We start from the raw sequence: 20051 nt of genomic DNA, 5'->3' as shown, positions 1-20051 counted from the left end.
GAGACACACATCATTAGAGGGAGAGAGACACACATCATTAGAGGGAGAGAGACACATCATAAGAGGGAGAGAGACACACATCATTAGAGGGAGAGAGACACACATCATTAGAGGGAGAGAGACACACATCATTAGAGGGAGAGAGCCACACATCATTAGAGGGAGAGAGACACACATCATTAGAGGGAGAGGGACACACATCATTAGAGGGAGAGAGACACACATCATTAGAGGGAGAGAGAGACACATCATTAGAGGGAGAGAGACACACATCATTAGAGGGAGAGACACACATCATTAGAGGGAGAGAGACACATCATTAGAGGGAGAGAGACACACATCATTAGAGGGAGGGAGACACACATCATTAGAGGGAGAGACACACATCATTAGAGAGAGACACACATCATTAGGGAGAGAGACACACATCATTAGAGGGAGAGAGACACACATCATTAGAGGGAGAGACACACACATCATTAGAGGGAGAGAGAGACACATCATTAGAGGGAGAGAGACACACATCATTAGAGGGAGAGACACACATCATTAGAGAGAGACACACATCATTAGGGAGAGAGACACACATCATTAGAGGGAGAGAGACACACATCATTAGAGGGAGTGACACACATCATTAGAGGGAGAGAGACACACATCATTAGAGGGAGAGAGACACATCATTAGAGGGAGAGAGACACACATCATTAGAGGGAGAGAGACACATCATTAGAGGGAGAGAGCCACACATCATTAGAGGGAGAGAGACACACATCATAAGAGGGAGAGAGACACACATCATTAGAGGGAGAGAGGCACACATCATTAGAGGGAGAGAGACACACATCATTAGAGGGAGACACACATCATTAGAGGGAGAGAGACACACATCATTAGAGGGAGAGAGACACACATCATTAGAGGGAGAGAGACACACATCATTAGAGGGAGAGAGACACACATCATTAGAGGGAGAGAGACACACATCATTAGAGGGAGAGAGACACACATCATTAGAGGGAGAGAGACACATCATTAGAGGGAGAGAGACACACATCATTAGAGGGAGAGAGGCACACATCATTAGAGGGAGAGAGACACACATCATTAGAGGGAGAGAGACACACATCATTAGAGGGAGAGAGACACATCATTAGAGGGAGAGAGACACATCATTAGAGCCCATCTACAAACATGTTTGGTACAACACAGCAGACAGGTAGAGTGTTGTGAATGGTATTTCAGTGGTATTACAGCAAACATTTGGAGGTCAATACAGTATACCAGACATGTAGAACAAAGCTGATAGGTAGAACAAAGCAGACAGGTAGAACAAAGCAGACAGGTAGAACAAAGCAGACAGGTAGAACAAAGCAGACAGGTAGAACAAAGCAGACATGTATAACAAAGCAGACAGGTAGAACAAATCAGACTGATAGAAGAAATCAGACAGGTAGAACAAATTAGACAGGTATAACAAAGCAGAAAGGTAGAACAAAGCAGAAAGGTCGAACAAATCAGACAGGTAGAACAAATCAGACAGGTAGAACAAATCAGACAGGTATAACAAAGCAGATAGGTAGAACAAAGTAGACATGTAGAACAAAGTAGACAGGTAGAACAAATCAGACAGGTAGAACAAATTATACAGGTAGAACAAAGCAGACATGTTAAACAAAGCAGACAGGTAGAACAGATCAGAAAAGTAGAACAGATCAGAAAAGTAGAACAAAGCAGACAGGTAGAACAAATTAGACAGGTATAACAAAGCAGAAAGGTAGAACAAAGCAGAAAGGTCGAACAAATCAGACAGGTAGAACAAATCAGACAGGTAGAACAAATCAGAAAGGTAGAACAAAGCAGACAGGTAGAACAAAGCAGACAGGTAGAACAAATTGGACAGGTAGAACAAATCAGACAGGTAGAACAAAGCAGACAGGTTGAACAAAGCAGACAGGTAGAACAAAGAAAAGTGATTTACCTGCTCCAGTTCTTTAACTCTATCTTGTAGAGCATATACAGTATCTACCACAGTCCTGGGTCCAAAGAAACAATGAGACCAGTTAACAAGGTAAACATTGACTTGTTTCAAGTTAACAAACACATTCAAGTAAAGAAACAACAGAGAAGTTAACAAACACATTCAAGTAAAGAAACAACAGAGAAGTTAACAAACACATTCAAGTAAAGAAACAACAGAGAAGTTAACAAACTCTACATAAAGATTAATAAAGCTGAACATGAAAGTGAACAATGATAATTAACCATTACAATCACAATTAAAAAACCTAATTGAAAATGCTACACAGAACACACAAAACCTAACAAAAAATAAACCATAGACCACACAAAAAACCTAAGAAAAAATAAACTACAGACCACACAAAACCTAACAAAAAGGAAAACCACAAACCACACAAAACCTAACAAAAAATAAACCACAGACCACACAAAACCTAACAAAAAATAAACCACAAACCACACAAAACCTAACAAAAAATAAACCACAAACCACACAAAACCTAACAAAAAATAAACCACAAACCACACAAAACCTAAACCACAGACCACACAAAACCTAACAAAAAATAAACCACAGACCAACAAAACCTAACAAAAAATAAACCACAGACCACACAAAACCTAACAAAAAATAAACACAAAACCTAACAAAAAATTAACCAATGACCAGACAAAACCTAACAAAAAATGAACCACAGACCACAGAAAACCTAACAAAAAATGAACCACACACCACACAAAACCTAACAAAAAATAAACACACAAAACCTAACCAAAAATAAACACAAAACCAAACAAAAAATAAACACAAAACCTAACAAAAAATAAACACAAAACCTAACAAAAAATTAACCAACGACCAGACAAAACCTAACAAAAAATGAACCACAGACCACACAAAACCTAACAAAAAATAAACCATAGACCAGACAAAACCTAACAAAAAATGAACCACAGACCACAGAAAACCTAACAAAAAATGAACCACAAACCACACAAAACCTAACAAAAAATGAACCACAAACCACACAAAACCTAACAAAAAGGAAAACCACAAACCACACAAAACCTAACAAAAAAAATGATCCACAGACCACACAAAACCTAACAAAAAATAAACACAAAAAACCTAACAAAAAATAAACACATAAAACCTAACAAAAAATGAACCACAGCCCACTCACCTCTCTTGCTGCTCGCTTTCATCAATGATTTTTTCATCTTCTGCTAAAAGAATTTGTGGACTGGTCAGAATAGCTGCATACATAAAAAAAAAAAAATTATTATTGAAATTATTCTCGACAAGTCAAAACAAAATTATACAACTTATTACAACACAGCACCTAAACTAACATCCAACCAGCCACTACAACATTGTACAGGAAATTTGAAAGCTTTGACCAGAGTTACATAAACACAACAGCTAAATCTTGGATATGCGACCCATGAACTTTGACCTTCTGCAAGGGGAGAGAAGTGTATCAACAAGAGTTGTGTATGTCACATTATGGACTTATGTTCAGCCTGTCAATTTTTTGTTATAAAACTTCGGGGTAAAGCTTATGTTAAGAATGACCACTGACGGCCATGAGGTGCTGGTCAAGTGTTGGATGTATGGTCAGCAAGTTTGGGTAGGACAGAACAAATAAATGTTCTTGATGTAGAACTGAAGTAAACAAATAGCAGTGGGGTAAAATCATACACATGTGGTGGGGATACATTTTAAGGAAATGTTTCAAAAGTTTTGTGATGGAATGAGATTCAGATTAAATACTCAACACCAAGTTCAACTATAAAGTGAGGTAAGAAAATAAAGTGAGGTAGCAAAAGATAGGGAAAGTAAAGGGTGAATTGCGTATAAGCCATATAGTGAGGTTAGGTAAGATAGAGAGGTGATACAGAGAGAAAAGATGGATTAAGTGAGGTACTGAGATAAAATGAAGTGCGGTGGTATAACTAAGGCAGAGTGAAGTCAAGTGAGGTAGAGTAATGTGAAGTGAAGTTATGAAGCGAGATGGTCTAAAGTGAAGTGAGGTAAAGTGAAGTGAGGTAAAGTGAAGTGAGGTAAAGTGAAGTGGTATGAAGCGAGATTGTGTAAAGTTATGCAAGGTGGCGTAAAGTGAGGTAGAGCAAAGTGAAGTGAGGTATAACATGAATACAAAGATGTGCTGAGGTACAAGATCAAGTCAAGCGTATGACACCAATGCTACAAAAGTTGTGAGAAGCTCAAGCAACGGGAAGCACAGCAAGCTGATACAAGCTACAGCCACACGAGCAGACAACTCATGCACAGACTAACACAGGTGCACATAACTCATGCACTGACTGACACAATTAATTAGGAGACACCCAAACCAACACACACACACACTTGCTTTCTTTCTTAAACTATATGTCCATTTTCATTCTACACTAGTCTGGGGAAAGAATCTTAATTCAATTGATACAACTTCCAACTTTGGCTAACTATAAAGACAATTTCAGTGATACAGTTAAGTTTGAAAATAAATTTCAGATTAAACTCTTACTTAATTATTTCCACAAAATAAAGTAAGTATTTAAAAAAATTTGAAGAAAAATAAATTGATAATTTTATAAATAAAAACCAATTCAAAATAATAAGTTCAGAGTAATATATGTTGTGCAAAAACCGTAAAACAATGTATTTTGTTGAAATCAAATGATTTAAAAGATAAATCTAAAATTGTTGAAGGAACCTGATCACCAGGATAAGGCTGGGAAATGAGAAGCTCTGGTTGTACAACTGTATCATTTTTTTAATTAAACTGTCAAATAGTCAGATGGTACATCAAGGAAGGGGGTAAAGTGGGATAGGGCGGGAGGGGGAGGGGGTGAAATTCATGCAAGGTATTTTTCATAACAAAATAAAAAATATTACAAGAAATGCCAATGTATTGACAAGTAAATCCTAAAAAAAGTATTTGATTCATCTAAAGTCAACAAGTTCGTTACAGTTACATTAACTTTTTGAATTTATGTAAATAAATTTTTTTTAGCAGTTGTTTAAAATATTCTGAAATGAATTTGTCATACAAAAGAAAGAAATAAACAAAAAAAAAAATACCACAACAACCTCCAAGTTGGCTATTGCAATGTGACCAACAAAGAAAAATAGCAGCAAATTTTTGCTACAGGGAGCACAAAATTCAAAAGCAAATAAAAAAATAAGGCTAATGAATATACAGTTAGGCTATATGAACATTTTTTTTACCTTAGTCATAAAAAGAAAGTTTGACCACAATCTCGTAAGCCGTGTGAGAAACAGGAGAAATGAATTAAAGAATTGAAGGGAGGAATCTATGGCTCATAACAATCATAAAATCATAAGCCCTTGGTGGTGCCATATGGAAGTGTGTGTGTGTGTGTGTGTGGGTGAGCCAGCCACACGAGTGTTCACCATGAGCGTCAAGTTAGTTCTCACTCGTCCGAGGACTTTCTTAAAAGTGTCAGTTAATTTTTTACGCTACACAAACAGCGATTTCTTTCTTTGCCCACGCCTGTGGTGAGCTATGTGGTTGTGTTAGATTTGGCTCACTGCTCACAACCCTCATCTTTGCTAGAACTTTGCCAACCAGTTTTCCAGCTGTCACTACACATCTTCACAGTGAATTTGTGTTTGGTTAAATAAAAAAACAAAGTATAGTTTTCTTTACGTTCAAACATTACGTACATGGTTAGAAAACAAGAAAAGAGGAGCAAATGAACAGACGTTGTTTAATATCAGTCAGGTTAAAAAACAACCTTCGTATACATAAAAACATCTGGTTACAGTTAATACATAGGTTTTTAATTACAACATCTTATAAACATTTTCTGGTCAAGTTAAACACTAGGATTATAATATCACAACAACACTGATATTTGATCTGTTAAAATATACAATTTTTAAATAGCATAAAACAAGGGAAGTAACTAACAATTATTTTTTTTTACAGTCTACAAGGGAAGTCACTACCAATCTCAAGCTGTCAATACAGCTGTATGACAGCCATGTAATACACATCAACAAGTCATGACAGTTAGTAGCAGGCAGTTATCACAGGTGACTAGATCTACACTGGGCTCATCAACCCCCCCCCCCCCCACCAACCAGCTAACTAGCTAGATCTACACAGCCCCTACCCCCCTAGGGCTAGCAGCAGATCTGCACTATTAGTTTTTAGATTCCCAACAACAAAAAACCACCACAGCCACAACAGGGCTAAATTCTAACAACACATTTTATAAAACAATTATGGTTAAAATGTTAAATTAGTCGAGGTCATCTTATAATCAAACCATATTTGAAGCAACAAAACTAGGATTAACCAAATAAATAGTCGAGCTAGTCCAAAATAACATGCTCTGGTTACACATTGCACTGACTGGTTACATATTGCACTGGTCTGTTTTATTGCACGTTTCTGGCTACAGAGAAAAAAATTCTTGTAACATCAGAGAATCTGGCTGGTATTTGTGAGGTCAGATGGTAGGTTGTCTGATGGTATATGATGGTATTTGTCAGGTGGTATTATTGAGCTCCTGTCTACACTTAGCACCATTAGATTATGTAAAGAGTTGAACACATAGTGATCCAGGTATTCTATGTATCAGTACCAGATAGATCAGTGTGAAAAACTAATCTGAGAACTCTGGAGAATGTCAAAGAGTGTTGTGGGCCAGGGCATCAGAGCCAGGGCATCAGAGCCAGGGCATCAGAGCCAGGGCATCAGAGCCAGGGCATCAGAGCCGCTTGATAGTTCGAGCCAGGCCACGAGCCAGGGGGAAGGTAGCGCAGCAGAAGCCCCCCATCAGAGGCTGACCCCCACTGACCATGCTAGTGTAGTCGTCCAGGTCTGGGGAGTTGAGGGACTCGCAGTAGGCGCCACTCTCAGAGCCAGAACTGTCTGACAATCTCAGCTTGGACAGGTCCACTGGGGAAGGACATTTGTAGGTCAAGGGGTAAGGACATTTGTAGGTCAAGGGGGAAGGACATGTGTAGGTCAAGGGGGAAGGACATTTGTAGGTCAAGGGGGAAGGACATTTGTAGGTCAAGGGGGAAGGGCATTTGTAGGTCAAGGGGTAAGGACATTTGTAGGTCAAGGGGGAAGGACATGTGTAGGTCAAGGGGGAAGGACATTTGTAGGTCAAGGGGGAAGGACATTTGTAGGTCAAGGGGGAAGGGCATTTGTAGGTCAAGGGGTAAGGACATTTGTAGGTCAAGGGGGAAGGACATGTGTAGGTCAAGGGGGAAGGGCATTTGTAGGTCAAGGGGGAAGGACATTTGTAGGTCAGGCGGGAGGGGCATTTGTAGGTCAAGGGGGAAGGACATTTGTAGGTCAAGGGGGAAGGACATTTGTAGGTCAAGGGGGAAGGACATTTGTAGGTCAAGGGGGAAGGACATTTGTAGGTCAAGGGGGAAGGACATTTGTAGGTCAAGGGGGAAGGGCATTTGTAGGTCAAGGGGGAAGGGCATTTGTAGGTCAAGGGGGGTGGGACATATGTAGGTCAAGGGGAAGGACATTTGTAGGTCAAGGGGAAGGACATTTGTACCTGCAGGTCCACTTGAGGCGTGGCAAAAGATGGGGAGGAAATTGAGTGTAGATCACAGGATGTATGTAGCATTTATCAAGTAGTTCACAGGTTATATGAAGTCCTATAATAATGGTTGCTCAATATACTTGGCAAAGAGAATATTGTGGGGTTTTTTTAAACTTTAGTAGGCTGTAGACCTGATTTGCATGCAGTTTTTAAAAGCTAATTTAACAATGAGTTAATTAAGCCAATAATGTAATGTCTGCAGGAGAGATGAAAATGTATACAGTTCTGCTTTTGTTACATGGGAGTTAGCAAGCTTGTAATGTGATTTTATACTTGATACAACACAAAAATTGGTTTTGAAAAACTGAGCTCAAAAAAGATCTCATCTATAAGCAAAGACAAAAATCAGGAGAGCGAGTTCTTTACACACAGCACTGTACCCAAAATATTTTCTTAAAACAGCACACTATACCGATAATATTTTTAATCATTCTTAATATTTCTCCCAACCCATGTTTATTGTAGAGATAGGAGGCTATGTTAACACATAGACTAACATAAATTATATGCATTGGTAAATTATATTTCATGGTGTTGATCTTTTTATGTTTTAACCAATACCAGCTTTAAAAAAAAGCAGTTCTGGCAAGTAAGAATTGAATTAAAAATTGAATTAATTTTTGTGCTGTAAAACAGACACAAAAATTTTGCTTTCCTTTATGGGCCTAGTAACTATACAAATGTAGTTTTTGTTTCTAGTTGAACTCATCAGCAATGTTGGTTGATCTACAGCTTATATAAGCCAGGTACAGAAAGTAAGGAAACCAAAGCAGGGAGGCCAACATACAACCAAGACTTGCTGCACACACTGAAAAGCCTGCAAAGCCATCCCACTCACAAGCCTAAATGTACATGTAGCTAGAAATTATAAATGGCTCAATGTGATGGATGGAACCAACAAAAAAATGTCTCCATGTGATGAATGGAATATAAAACAAAATGGTGTAGATGAGGAATGTTGAATGATCAGGATGTAAATGACAGAGAGAATGAAATGACAGAGAGAATGTTTTTTCCAGAGGATTTCACTAACACCACCCCAAGTACAAATGTAACAAATTCTATCACCTGAGTGAAATGTGAACATATCAAATGTAACAATTTCATTGGTCTCACCATTTCAGTGACTCTACTGCAACACTATTCAACCATACAGTGACTAGAATAGAGTCTATACTGACTCAACCACAAAGTGACTTAATATTATCAGTCATATCAGCTTATTTAGCTGGAAAAAAATTTAAAACTGAAAGAAATTTTTGATTATTATTGGAGTGGGGTCAGAGGATGAAAGAAAATTGGGAGGGGAGAGGTAGGAGGAGGGGAAACAACACCAAAAACAAAGAAGAAAGTCTCAGGCTAGAGCGGGGCCTACACTAAGTCAGGGAGGACTCAGTTCTACAACACTCATATCATGCAGGTGACAGATCAAGGTGCCACCATGTAAACATAGAACAATCAAAAGTGGCTGGTTGGAAACAGGCAAGAAAAAACACATCCTGTGTACATGTGTTTTACCCAATGCACAATTGCAAAAGTTAAAGTTCTACAGAGCTGGGCCGAGCAGAACATGGACAGGAGCTGAGACTGGTGCTCCTGCTCTGGTACGGTGGAGCCCTTCTACCTTGACAGACAGGCCACAGTGTAGCCCCTTAGCCATGGCAGACAGGCCACAGTGTAGCCCTTTAGTCATGCCAGACAGGCGACAGTGTAGCCCCTTAGCCATGGCAGACAGGCAACAATGTAGCCCCTGAGACAGGCGACAATGTAGCCCCTGAGACAGGCGACAATGTAGCCCCCTCACTGATGCACACTATGAAGCACCATTCAGCTGGCATATAGAACACAGCTCTAGATATGCGTGTTGATATGCGTGTTAGTTTCAGGCGTGTTATGTGGATTAAGGGGAGGGGTAAAGCCAGACTGTTATTTGACATTGACTTCATTCATGCAGTGAGAACAGGTTGCGCTGGCTATTGCCTACCTTTCCCATCAATGGCTTTCTTTTTGGGCCCTTCTATTCTGCCTAGAATAATAAAGAGAGTGGTCTCCCTTAACTAGAGACAACTAGCAATACATGGTCAATTTACATAGGCCACAGGTCATAACCTGCCAAAGGTCATAACCTACCACAGTCACAACACAGAGAATGATCATTCAAGAACAACACATGAAGAAAAGCTCACAAGATAAAACAATCACCAAATAATGAATCCACTATTTTTTTTTTACAATTACTTAAAAGAAATTTAATTCTTTTCAAATAAGTTCCACTATTTTGTATTAGTTAAAATAAAAGACTTAAAATTTGTTTAATAGTTCAAATCAACACAGTTTTCTGAACTGAAATTTTGAGGCATGCATAGGGGTGGGATGGGGTGATTCATCACTAGCAACATTATGGGGTGGGGTGGTCCATCTCTACCAACATTATGGGGTGGGGTGGTCCATCTCTACCAACATTATAGGGGTGGGGCGGTCCATCTCTACCAACATTATAGGGGTGGGGTGGTCCATCTCTACCAACATTATAGGGGTGGGGTGGTCCATCTCTACCAACATTATAGGGGGTGGGGTGGTCCATCTCTACCAACTATATAGGGGTGGGGTGGTTCATCTCTACCAACATTATAGGGGTGGGGCGGTCCATCTCTACCAACATTATAGGGGTGGGGTGGTCCATCTCTACCAACATTATAGGGGTGGGGTGGTCCATCTCTACCAACATTATAGGGGGTGGGGTGGTCCATCTCTACCAACTATATAGGGGTGGGGTGGTTCATCTCTACCAACATTATAGGGGTGGGGTGGTCCATCTCTACCAACATTATAGGGGTGGGGTGGTCCATCTCTACCAACATTATAGGGGTGGGGTGGTCCATCTCTACCAACATTATGGGGGGTGGGGTGGTCCATCTCTACCAACATTATAGGGGGTGGGGTGGTCCATCTCTACCAACATTATGGGGGGTGGGGTGGTCCATCTCTACCAACATTATGGAGGTTAATGCACACCACCAGACAAATCACCAGCACCACAACGAGACACCAGACCAAACAATGCATTCTGTCCTGTGTGTATTTCTTGTGTTCATACACAACATGCTTATATTCAGTACATGTTTGTACTTAGATTCTATGACTTTAAATACAATGATCTTAATCTGAATATCACATGTTTATAAAAATACTTTTTTATTGTATAGGTTGTGTTTTAAGATGTAAATTTCTACCAAAAACTAAATTTGTATCTAATATCGTTATATATATGACTATCTATGCATTATTTTATTTTGAAGTAATGTTAATGCAAATAATTAATTTTTTTTTAGAAAAGAGCTATAAATAGAATAAGTAGGACGTAACACAGACACAACTTTGATCCAGGAAAACAGCAGCAACACCATGACAGCACTTAACTGAAAACAGCTTCAGATCAACCACAGCGTGGGGGGGTGGGGTGATGGGGGCGGGGGATGTGTTTAAGTTGTGACTTACATGAGTTGACTGTGTGTCTTGTCTAGGGAGCGGGGTATGTGTTTAAGTTGTGACTTACATGAGTTGACTGTGTGTCTTGTCTTGACACTGTTGCAGTACGCTTCTATCACCTGGAGGATGAAGGCGTCTTCGTTGTAGACCTTGGGGTCATCTGTGGATACATGGACATCGTTACAGCTACTTGAAAGTAATTCATTTTTTAATCCTCGTCAGACAGATCAAAATTATCCATATTGACAAAATAAAGTTCATGAAATTACAAAACCTTACAATTAACTCAAAAGATGAATGGTTAACTTGGGAAGATTTAGTGTGAAGATTACTTCTGTAAAAGTTTGATTTATATCTTAATAATTAACTATTTAATCTATATATCTTGTACCTATATCAGTATCAAGCAAATGACAAGTTACAAGAAGGTAATACGAGAAAAGATGAATGAGCCACAAGGTACTCATGACAGTGAGCTACTACAATGGGAATTTAAAAACTAGGATTAGATGTGAGAAGATTAACATTCATATTATGCTTTAAATGTGCTACTAAGTTTCATTCCTTGCCTTAACGGTAGCTATTTTTTTTTGTTGAGAAAACTTTAACACAATTCACAAAAGTAAAAGAGTAAAAACACACCAAAAACCAGGAAATTATTTTATAAAACATGAAGAAACATAAACACACAGAAAAGTAGTTTGAAAGAAAACAAAAAAGTATACAAAATAAAGGGGAGTGAAACCATGCCAAAGTGCAAAGGCTATGTCAAGGGAGAGAACTCTTAAATTAAAAAAAAAAAACTTGACACTGTTGTGAGCTTACACTGAAACAACACAACAAAAATTTCATGCACACAGTGTAACCATGTCAGCACAATTTATGGTCATGTCAAAGAATCAATTTAAAATAACTGTATTTTTTCTTCAGTCAGTTCTAAATGCTGAAATAAATGAGAAAACTTGTTTGCATTTATCATGATTGATAGTAAGTTTTTTAAATTTATTTCCTTTGGTTTGTAATGATTATGAACAAGAAAGAAAATATGTGATAGTAAAAATATTTTTTTTAGATATATGTCATAATAAAATTATACATTTTATTTTACTTTTCATTTTTGTTTACTATAAACTGTAAAAAAGTAACCTAAAAAGCTTTGTTCAATACATTGGCCCTACTAATGTATAGCTTACAATAAAAAGGTCATGTTTATGTTCTTTAGGACTGGATAAGCTTCATTCAGTCAATTACATCTGTGAGTAAAATAATTGACCAGAAAAAAATATATATTCTTAAAGTAACTTTGGTAGAAAAATGGACATTCATTTTCTATATATGAAAAATTGCTAATAATAATTTTAAACTAATGTAGTTAACTGACAAAGGCTACATTGTTTACACAGCTCACTGAGGCAATATGTTAAACAGCTGGGTTAAACCAACCTTTCACAGGCAAAAACTAGCAGTTAAAACACAGCATCAAACCAGCTAAGTGTAAAAAAAAAAAGGGAGATTATTACAATCACAAGCAAGACTAGTAAACAAACAAGGGGAGGTTACTACCAAACACAAGCAAAATCAGTCAATACAAACTTGGTGTTAAAAAATCTATTTCACACAACAACCAAAAGAAACAGATCAAGCTCTCACAATAGAAAACAAACTTATGCCAAATAAAAATTTAAAAAGTGCAAACTACAGGAAAAGAAAAAACTCAAATAAACTGGAAAATAACTTCTAACTTTTGCTATGCCAGTCAGTTTCCTCTCCTGAGTATGTCCGGACTAGAGAAAAAAATAAGATCACATTATCACATCTGATGCTGGCAGTCAGTTGATGGTGGACTGACAGCTGGAACTGACAGTCTGTCAGTTCACAGTTTGACAGATGACACTGGCAGTCGTTACAGTTGACAGTGTCTGTCACAGTCACACAGTTCACACTAGACCACCACAGGCAGAAATTAACTTTGTGACCAGGCATCCATCTGTGATCATCTGACCACAATCTTCCACTATCCACAGTTAACTTACAGACAGATACAGCATGTTGACAGACCAGTGTGTTACATGCCAAAAGAAACAGAAAACAAAAAAAAACTTCACAGCTGGTCACCTAAGATCATGACTGGCCGTCAACATTTTATAACCAAGGAAATCAATTTTTGGTGCACACATAAGAAAACACATATTTGTAGAAAGCTGCTTTTTAAAAACAAATGATGAACATCAAACAGCTGTGTCCATTTTTAAACTGAATAAACATCGAATTAACATGAAAATGGACTAGTCTAATGGATCATTCCATAATGATAACAAGTATGGATCATTCCATAATGATAACAAGTATAAAAGCAAGCAAAGATCTGTTTAAAACAGACCTTGAACACCCAATCTAAATATTGAATGGCCAGAAAGACAAGTGGTGGGGGGTGTCAGGGGGGTTTACCTGGTTTTCTCTTGTGGGTTGTTTTTCTGTTGGCTCGCGGAGACTTTAACACCTCCTCACGGCACATGAGGGTGGGTCGGGTCGGAGGTGAAGGTCGCAGGCAGGTCAGACTCCAGACACTGGAAGCTTTGGGTGGGAACGTTGGAGGTAGAGCTGCCGGTGGGTTGGTGGTGATGTGTGCTGTCTTGGCTGTGGTGACTGTGGTGACATTTGGCTGGCAGGTGGGGATCTGGTGACACAAGCAGGAACATCAGTGGGTGATAGGTGGGGGGATATGGTGACACAAGCAGGTAAATCAGTGGAGGGCAGGTGGGAGGGTGGGGAGTCTGGTGACACAAGCAAGTACATCAGTGGGGGACAGGTGGGGGGGCGGGGGTTCTGGTGACACAAGCAGGTAAATCAGTGGAGGGCAGGTGGGTAAGCTAGGGGGGAGGGCAGGGTGGGGATCTGTTGACATAAGCAGATGTGTCAGTGGGGGGGGGGGGGGGGGGGGGAATGTGAACATACAGGACAGCTGGGGTAAAGAAATTAGTTAAAACTAAGAATATTTACCATGTGAACTTGGAGGGACTGATATTTACCATGTGAATTTGGAGGGACTGACATTTACCATGTGAACTTGGAGGGACTGATATTTACCATGTGAACTTGGAGGGACTGATATTTACCATGTGAACTTGGAGGGACTGACATTTACCATGTGAACTTGGAGGGATTGATATTTACCATGTGAACTTGGAGGGACTGACATTTACCATGTGAACTTGGAGGGACTGATATTTACCATGTGAACTTGGAGGGACTGAGGTTTTGATGAGCTGTTGCCAGTCTGTGAGAGCTGGTGGTTTAAATTTTCCAGCCAGGAATTGACTTCGACTTTGGTTCCACAGAGAACTGTGATCTTCTCTATCATAGGACCTAGATTGTGGAGAGAGAGAGAAATTACCAGTGTTTGATGCTGTTTTACATAACCAGCCAATCAAACTGACAATCCAGACCATTTAACCAGCCAATCAAACACCAAGAAAGCCAAGACAAACTAACCAATCAAACACAAAGACCTAGACCATTTAAACCAGCCAATCAAACACCAGGAAAGCCAAGACAATTTAACACAAACTTAGAACATTTAACTAACCAATGAAATAAACATCAACTGACCTGAGATCTCAAAAGCGTTTTGATACTTGTCTGTGTTTTCACATAAAGAACTGCTTAGACCACTCAGAGGAATCTTACCCTGTCAACATAAAATACTTACACCTTTTATGTTTTGTTCAAATATATACCAAAAAAACGAATTGAAAACTTCACAAAATTAAATTAACTTTTTCTTGAAATTGATCATGCTTTGCTTTACAGATCACTAAAAATATAATAATAAGTTCAATTCTTAAATGAAAGTTTTAAGTAGAATTTTTTATTTTAAATTTGAAAAATAAAAGTGTTAACTGCGAGCTAACCTCCTACTGGTAACTAAATGTAAACTACAAGCTAACATCTTACTGTTAACTAAATGTAAACTATAATCTAACCAACCACTGTTAACTAAATGTAAACTACAAGCTAACATCTTACTGTTAACTAAATGTAAACTATAGGATAACATCCTACTGATAACTAAATGAAAACCACAAGCTAACCTCATATTGGTAATGGCTGAGTCCTTTGCTCATTGACAGCATGACGAGACAGGAAGAAAATAAAACAAAAATGCGCTCAAATTTTTCACCAGTTTGTGTCACCATCTTGACTTGAGATAAGTGTATTACCTCCCCTAGTTTAGAGATTTCCTGATGCAGAAATAAGGGGACAAAATGTTGAAACGTTGATATAAGTTTTATTTATAAATGTATTCATTGATACAAGTTCTATTTATATAATACATGTATTCATTCATACAATTTTCTCACAATCAAACTCAGCTAACTGCAAAGAAATTTCAAAGGAGGCAATCATATTAAATAGTTTTTAAATTGCAGGCTTACCTCCCCTTCCCATCCCTGAATAACACTGGATACGATTTCGTGTTCCATTTCTTTTGATTTTCTAGTTTCCAAACAATAGTTCTGTAACACATACACATAATAATCATTATAGACAGCTCATCATAATATAAAACACAGTTAAATAACATATCATTAAAGTAAAGTTAAACAGCCTGTAATAAACATTAAGTTGAATGGTATAATTTAAAGATAAAGCTAGATAGCCTGTCATAAACATTAAGTTGAATGGTATAATTTAAAAATAAAGCTAGATAGCCTGTCAAAAACAATAAGTTAGATAGCCTATCAAATAAATAAAGTTTGATAACCTATCAAATTAAATCAACTACCATACAAATAATAACATTTGACAAACTTAAACACACAACAACACAATATTTCATATTATTAACAACTAACATTTAAATTCAAACCTCACTATTTTGCGTATTGACATAGTAAAATGTCAAGAAAATAACAACAACTCACATTAATATTTCTATAGACTGCTATAGCTCTCTGTGTATTGACATAGTAAAATGTCAAGAAAATAACAACAACTCACATTAATATTTCTATAGACTGCTATAGCTCTCTGTGTATTGACATAGTAAAATGTCAAGAAAAAAACAACAACTCACATTAATATTTCTATAGACTGCTATAGCTCTCTGTGTATTGACATAGTAAAATGTCAAGAAAAAAACAACTCACATTAATATTTCTATAGACTGCTATAGCTCTCTGTGTATTGACATAGTAAAATGTCAATAAAAAAACAACAACTCACATTAATATTTCTATAGACTGCTATAGCTCTCTGTGTATTGACATAGTAAAATGTCAAGAAAAAAAACCAACTCACATTAATATTTCTATAGACTGCTATAGCTCTCTGTGTATTGACATATTAAAATGTCAAGAATAAAAAACAACTCACATTAATATTTCTATAGACTGCTATAGCTCTCTGTGTATTGACATAGTAAAATGTCAAGAAAAACAACCAACTCACATTAATATTTCTATAGACTGCTATAGCTCTCTGTGTATTGACATAGTAAAATGTCAAGAAAAACAACCAACTCACATTAATATTTCTATAGACTGCTATAGCTCTCTGTGTATTGACATAGTAAAATGTCAATAAAAAAACAACAACTCACATTAATATTTCTATAGACTGCTATAGCTCTCTGTGTATTGACATAGTAAAATGTCAAGAAAAAAAAACAACTCACATTAATATTTCTATAGACTGCTATAGCTCTCTGTGTATTGACATAGTAAAATGTCAAGAAAAAAAAACAACTCACATTAATATTTCTATAGACTGCTATAGCTCTCTGTGTATTGACATAGTAAAATGTCAAGAAAAAAACAACAACTCACATTAATATTTCTATAGACTGCTATAGCTCTCTGTGTATTGACATAGTAAAATTTCAAGAAAAAAACAACAACTCACATTAATATTTCTATAGACTGCTATAGCTCTCTGTGTATTGACATAGTAAAATGTCAAGAAAAAAAACCAACTCACATTAATATTTCTATAGACCGCTATAGCTCTCTGTGTATTGACATAGTAAAATGTCAATAAAAAAACAACAACTCACATTAATATTTCTATAGACTGCTATAGCTCTCTGTGTATTGACATAGTAAAATGTCAAGAAAAAAAAACAACTCACATTAATATTTCTATAGACTGCTATAGCTCTCTGTGTATTGACATAGTAAAATGTCAAGAAAAAAAAACAACTCACATTAATATTTCTATAGACTGCTATAGCTCTCTGTGTATTGACATAGTAAAATGTCAAGAAAAAACAACAACTCACATTAATATTTCTATAGACTGCTATAGCTCTCTGTGTATTGACATAGTAAAATGTCAAGAAAAAAACAACAACTCACATTAATATTTCTATAGACTGCTATAGCTCTCTGTGTATTGACATAGTAAAATGTCAAGAAAAAACAACAACTCACATTAATATTTCTATAGACTGCTATAGCTCTCTGTGTATTGACATAGTAAAATGTCAAGAAAAACAACCAACTCACATTAATATTTCTATAGACTGCTATAGCTCTCTGTGTATTGACATAGTAAAATGTCAAGAAAAAAAAACAACTCACATTAATATTTCTATAGACTGCTATAGCTCTCTGTGTATTGACATAGTAAAATGTCAAGAATAAAAAACAACTCACATTAATATTTCTATAGACTGCTATAGCTCTCTGTGTATTGACATAGTAAAATGTCAAGAAAAACAACCAACTCACATTAATATTTCTATAGACTGCTATAGCTCTCTGTGTATTGACATAGTAAAATGTCAAGAAAAACAACCAACTCACATTAATATTTCTATAGACTGCTATAGCTCTCTGTGTATTGACATAGTAAAATGTCAAGAAAAAAAACCAACTCACATTAATATTTCTATAGACCGCTATAGCTCTCTGTGTATTGACATAGTAAAATGTCAAGAAAAAAAAACAACTCACATTAATATTTCTATAGACTGCTATAGCTCTCTGTGTATTGACATAGTAAAATGTCAAGAAAAAACAACAACTCACATTAATATTTCTATAGACTGCTATAGCTCTCTGTGTATTGACATAGTAAAATGTCAAGAAAAACAACCAACTCACATTAATATTTCTATAGACTGCTATAGCTCTCTGTGTATTGACATAGTAAAATGTCAAGAAAAAAAACCAACTCACATTAATATTTCTATAGACCGCTATAGCTCTCTGTGTATTGACATAGTAAAATGTCAAGAAAAAAACAACAACTCACATTAATATTTCTATAGACTGCTATAGCTCTCTGTGTATTGACACAGTAAAATGTCAAGAAAAAAAACAACTCACATTAATATTTCTATAGACTGCTATAGCTCTCTGTGTATTGACACAGTAAAATGTCAAGAAAAAAACAACAACTCACATTAATATTTCTATAGACTGCTATAGCTCTCTGTGTATTGACATAGTAAAATGTCAATAAAAAAACAACAACTCACATTAATATTTCTATAGACTGCTATAGCTCTCTGTGTATTGACATAGTAAAATGTCAAGAAAAAAAACCAACTCACATTAATATTTCTATAGACTGCTATAGCTCTCTGTGTATTGACATATTAAAATGTCAAGAATAAAAAACAACTCACATTAATATTTCTATAGACTGCTATAGCTCTCTGTGTATTGACATAGTAAAATGTCAAGAAAAAAAACCAACTCACATTAATATTTCTATAGACTGCTATAGCTCTCTGTGTATTGACATAGTAAAATGTCAAGAAAAAAACAACAACTCACATTAATATTTCTATAGACTGCTATAGCTCTCTGTGTATTGACATAGTAAAATGTCAAGAAAAAAAACCAACTCACATTAATATTTCTATAGACTGCTATAGCTCTCTGTGTATTGACATAGTAAAATGTCAAGAAAAACAACCAACTCACATTAATATTTCTATAGACTGCTATAGCTCTCTGTGTATTGACATAGTAAAATGTCAAGAAAAAAAACCAACTCACATTAATATTTCTATAGACCGCTATAGCTCTCTGTGTATTGACATAGTAAAATGTCAAGAAAAAAAAACAACTCACATTAATATTTCTATAGACTGCTATAGCTCTCTGTGTATTGACATAGTAAAATGTCAAGAAAAAAAACCAACTCACATTAATATTTCTATAGACTGCTATAGCTCTCTGTGTATTGACATAGTAAAATGTCAAGAAAAACAACCAACTCACATTAATATTTCTATAGACTGCTATAGCTCTCTGTGTATTGACATAGTAAAATGTCAAGAAAAAAAACCAACTCACATTAATATTTCTATAGACCGCTATAGCTCTCTGTGTATTGACATAGTAAAATGTCAAGAAAAAAACAACAACTCACATTAATATTTCTATAGACTGCTATAGCTCTCTGTGTATTGACACAGTAAAATGTCAAGAAAAAAAAACAACTCACATTAATATTTCTATAGACTGCTATAGCTCTCTGTGTATTGACACAGTAAAATGTCAAGAAAAAAACAACAACTCACATTAATATTTCTATAGACTGCTATAGCTCTCTGTGTATTGACATAGTAAAATGTCAAGAAAAAAAACCAACTCACATTAATATTTCTATAGACTGCTATAGCTCTCTGTGTATTGACATAGTAAAATGTCAAGAAAAAAAACCAACTCACATTAATATTTCTATAGACTGCTATAGCTCTCTGTGTATTGACATATTAAAATGTCAAGAAAAAAAACAACTCACATTAATATTTCTATAGACCGCTATAGCTCTCTGTGTATTGACATAGTAAAATGTCAAGAAAAAAACAACAACTCACATTAATATTTCTATAGACTGCTATAGCTCTCTGTGTATTGACACAGTAAAATGTCAAGAAAAAAAAACAACTCACATTAATATTTCTATAGACTGCTATAGCT

At 36.4% G+C, this 20051-nt stretch overlaps 1 protein-coding gene across 6 annotated transcripts in view; it reads right to left on the bottom strand.

Annotated features, from left to right (window-relative positions):
* Positions 1–20051, bottom strand: part of LOC131952415 (rho guanine nucleotide exchange factor 7) — a 37253-nt gene that overhangs the window by 1336 nt on the left and 15866 nt on the right. For 2 of the 6 annotated variants that reach the window (XM_059315051.1, XM_059315059.1), the window contains exons 10-19: positions 15549–15629; positions 15204–15353; positions 14722–14800; positions 14345–14478; positions 13561–13789; positions 12855–12896; positions 11180–11272; positions 9608–9649; positions 3207–3279; positions 1982–2036 (exon numbers count right to left, since the gene is read on the bottom strand). In XM_059315051.1, the coding sequence (XP_059171034.1) occupies positions 1982–2036; positions 3207–3279; positions 9608–9649; positions 11180–11272; positions 12855–12896; positions 13561–13789; positions 14345–14478; positions 14722–14800; positions 15204–15353; positions 15549–15629 (978 nt within the window). Of the gene's footprint in view, positions 1–1981; positions 2037–3206; positions 3280–6762; positions 6957–9607; positions 9650–11179; positions 11273–12854; positions 12897–13560; positions 13790–14344; positions 14479–14721; positions 14801–15203; positions 15354–15548; positions 15630–20051 lie in introns of those variants that run through there. The other 4 variants (XM_059315066.1, XM_059315075.1, XM_059315081.1 and 1 more) reach the window with 4 other exon arrangements.

The sequence above is a fragment of the Physella acuta genome, unplaced genomic scaffold (genome assembly GCF_028476545.2).
Source record: "Physella acuta isolate Inbredline_101_S28 unplaced genomic scaffold, ASM2847654v3 ptg000072l, whole genome shotgun sequence".
In the NCBI taxonomy this organism is placed as follows: Eukaryota; Metazoa; Mollusca; class Gastropoda; family Physidae; genus Physella; species Physella acuta.
The sequence above is the reverse complement of the archived record's forward strand: the minus strand, read 5'-3'. Positions and strand labels throughout refer to the sequence as shown.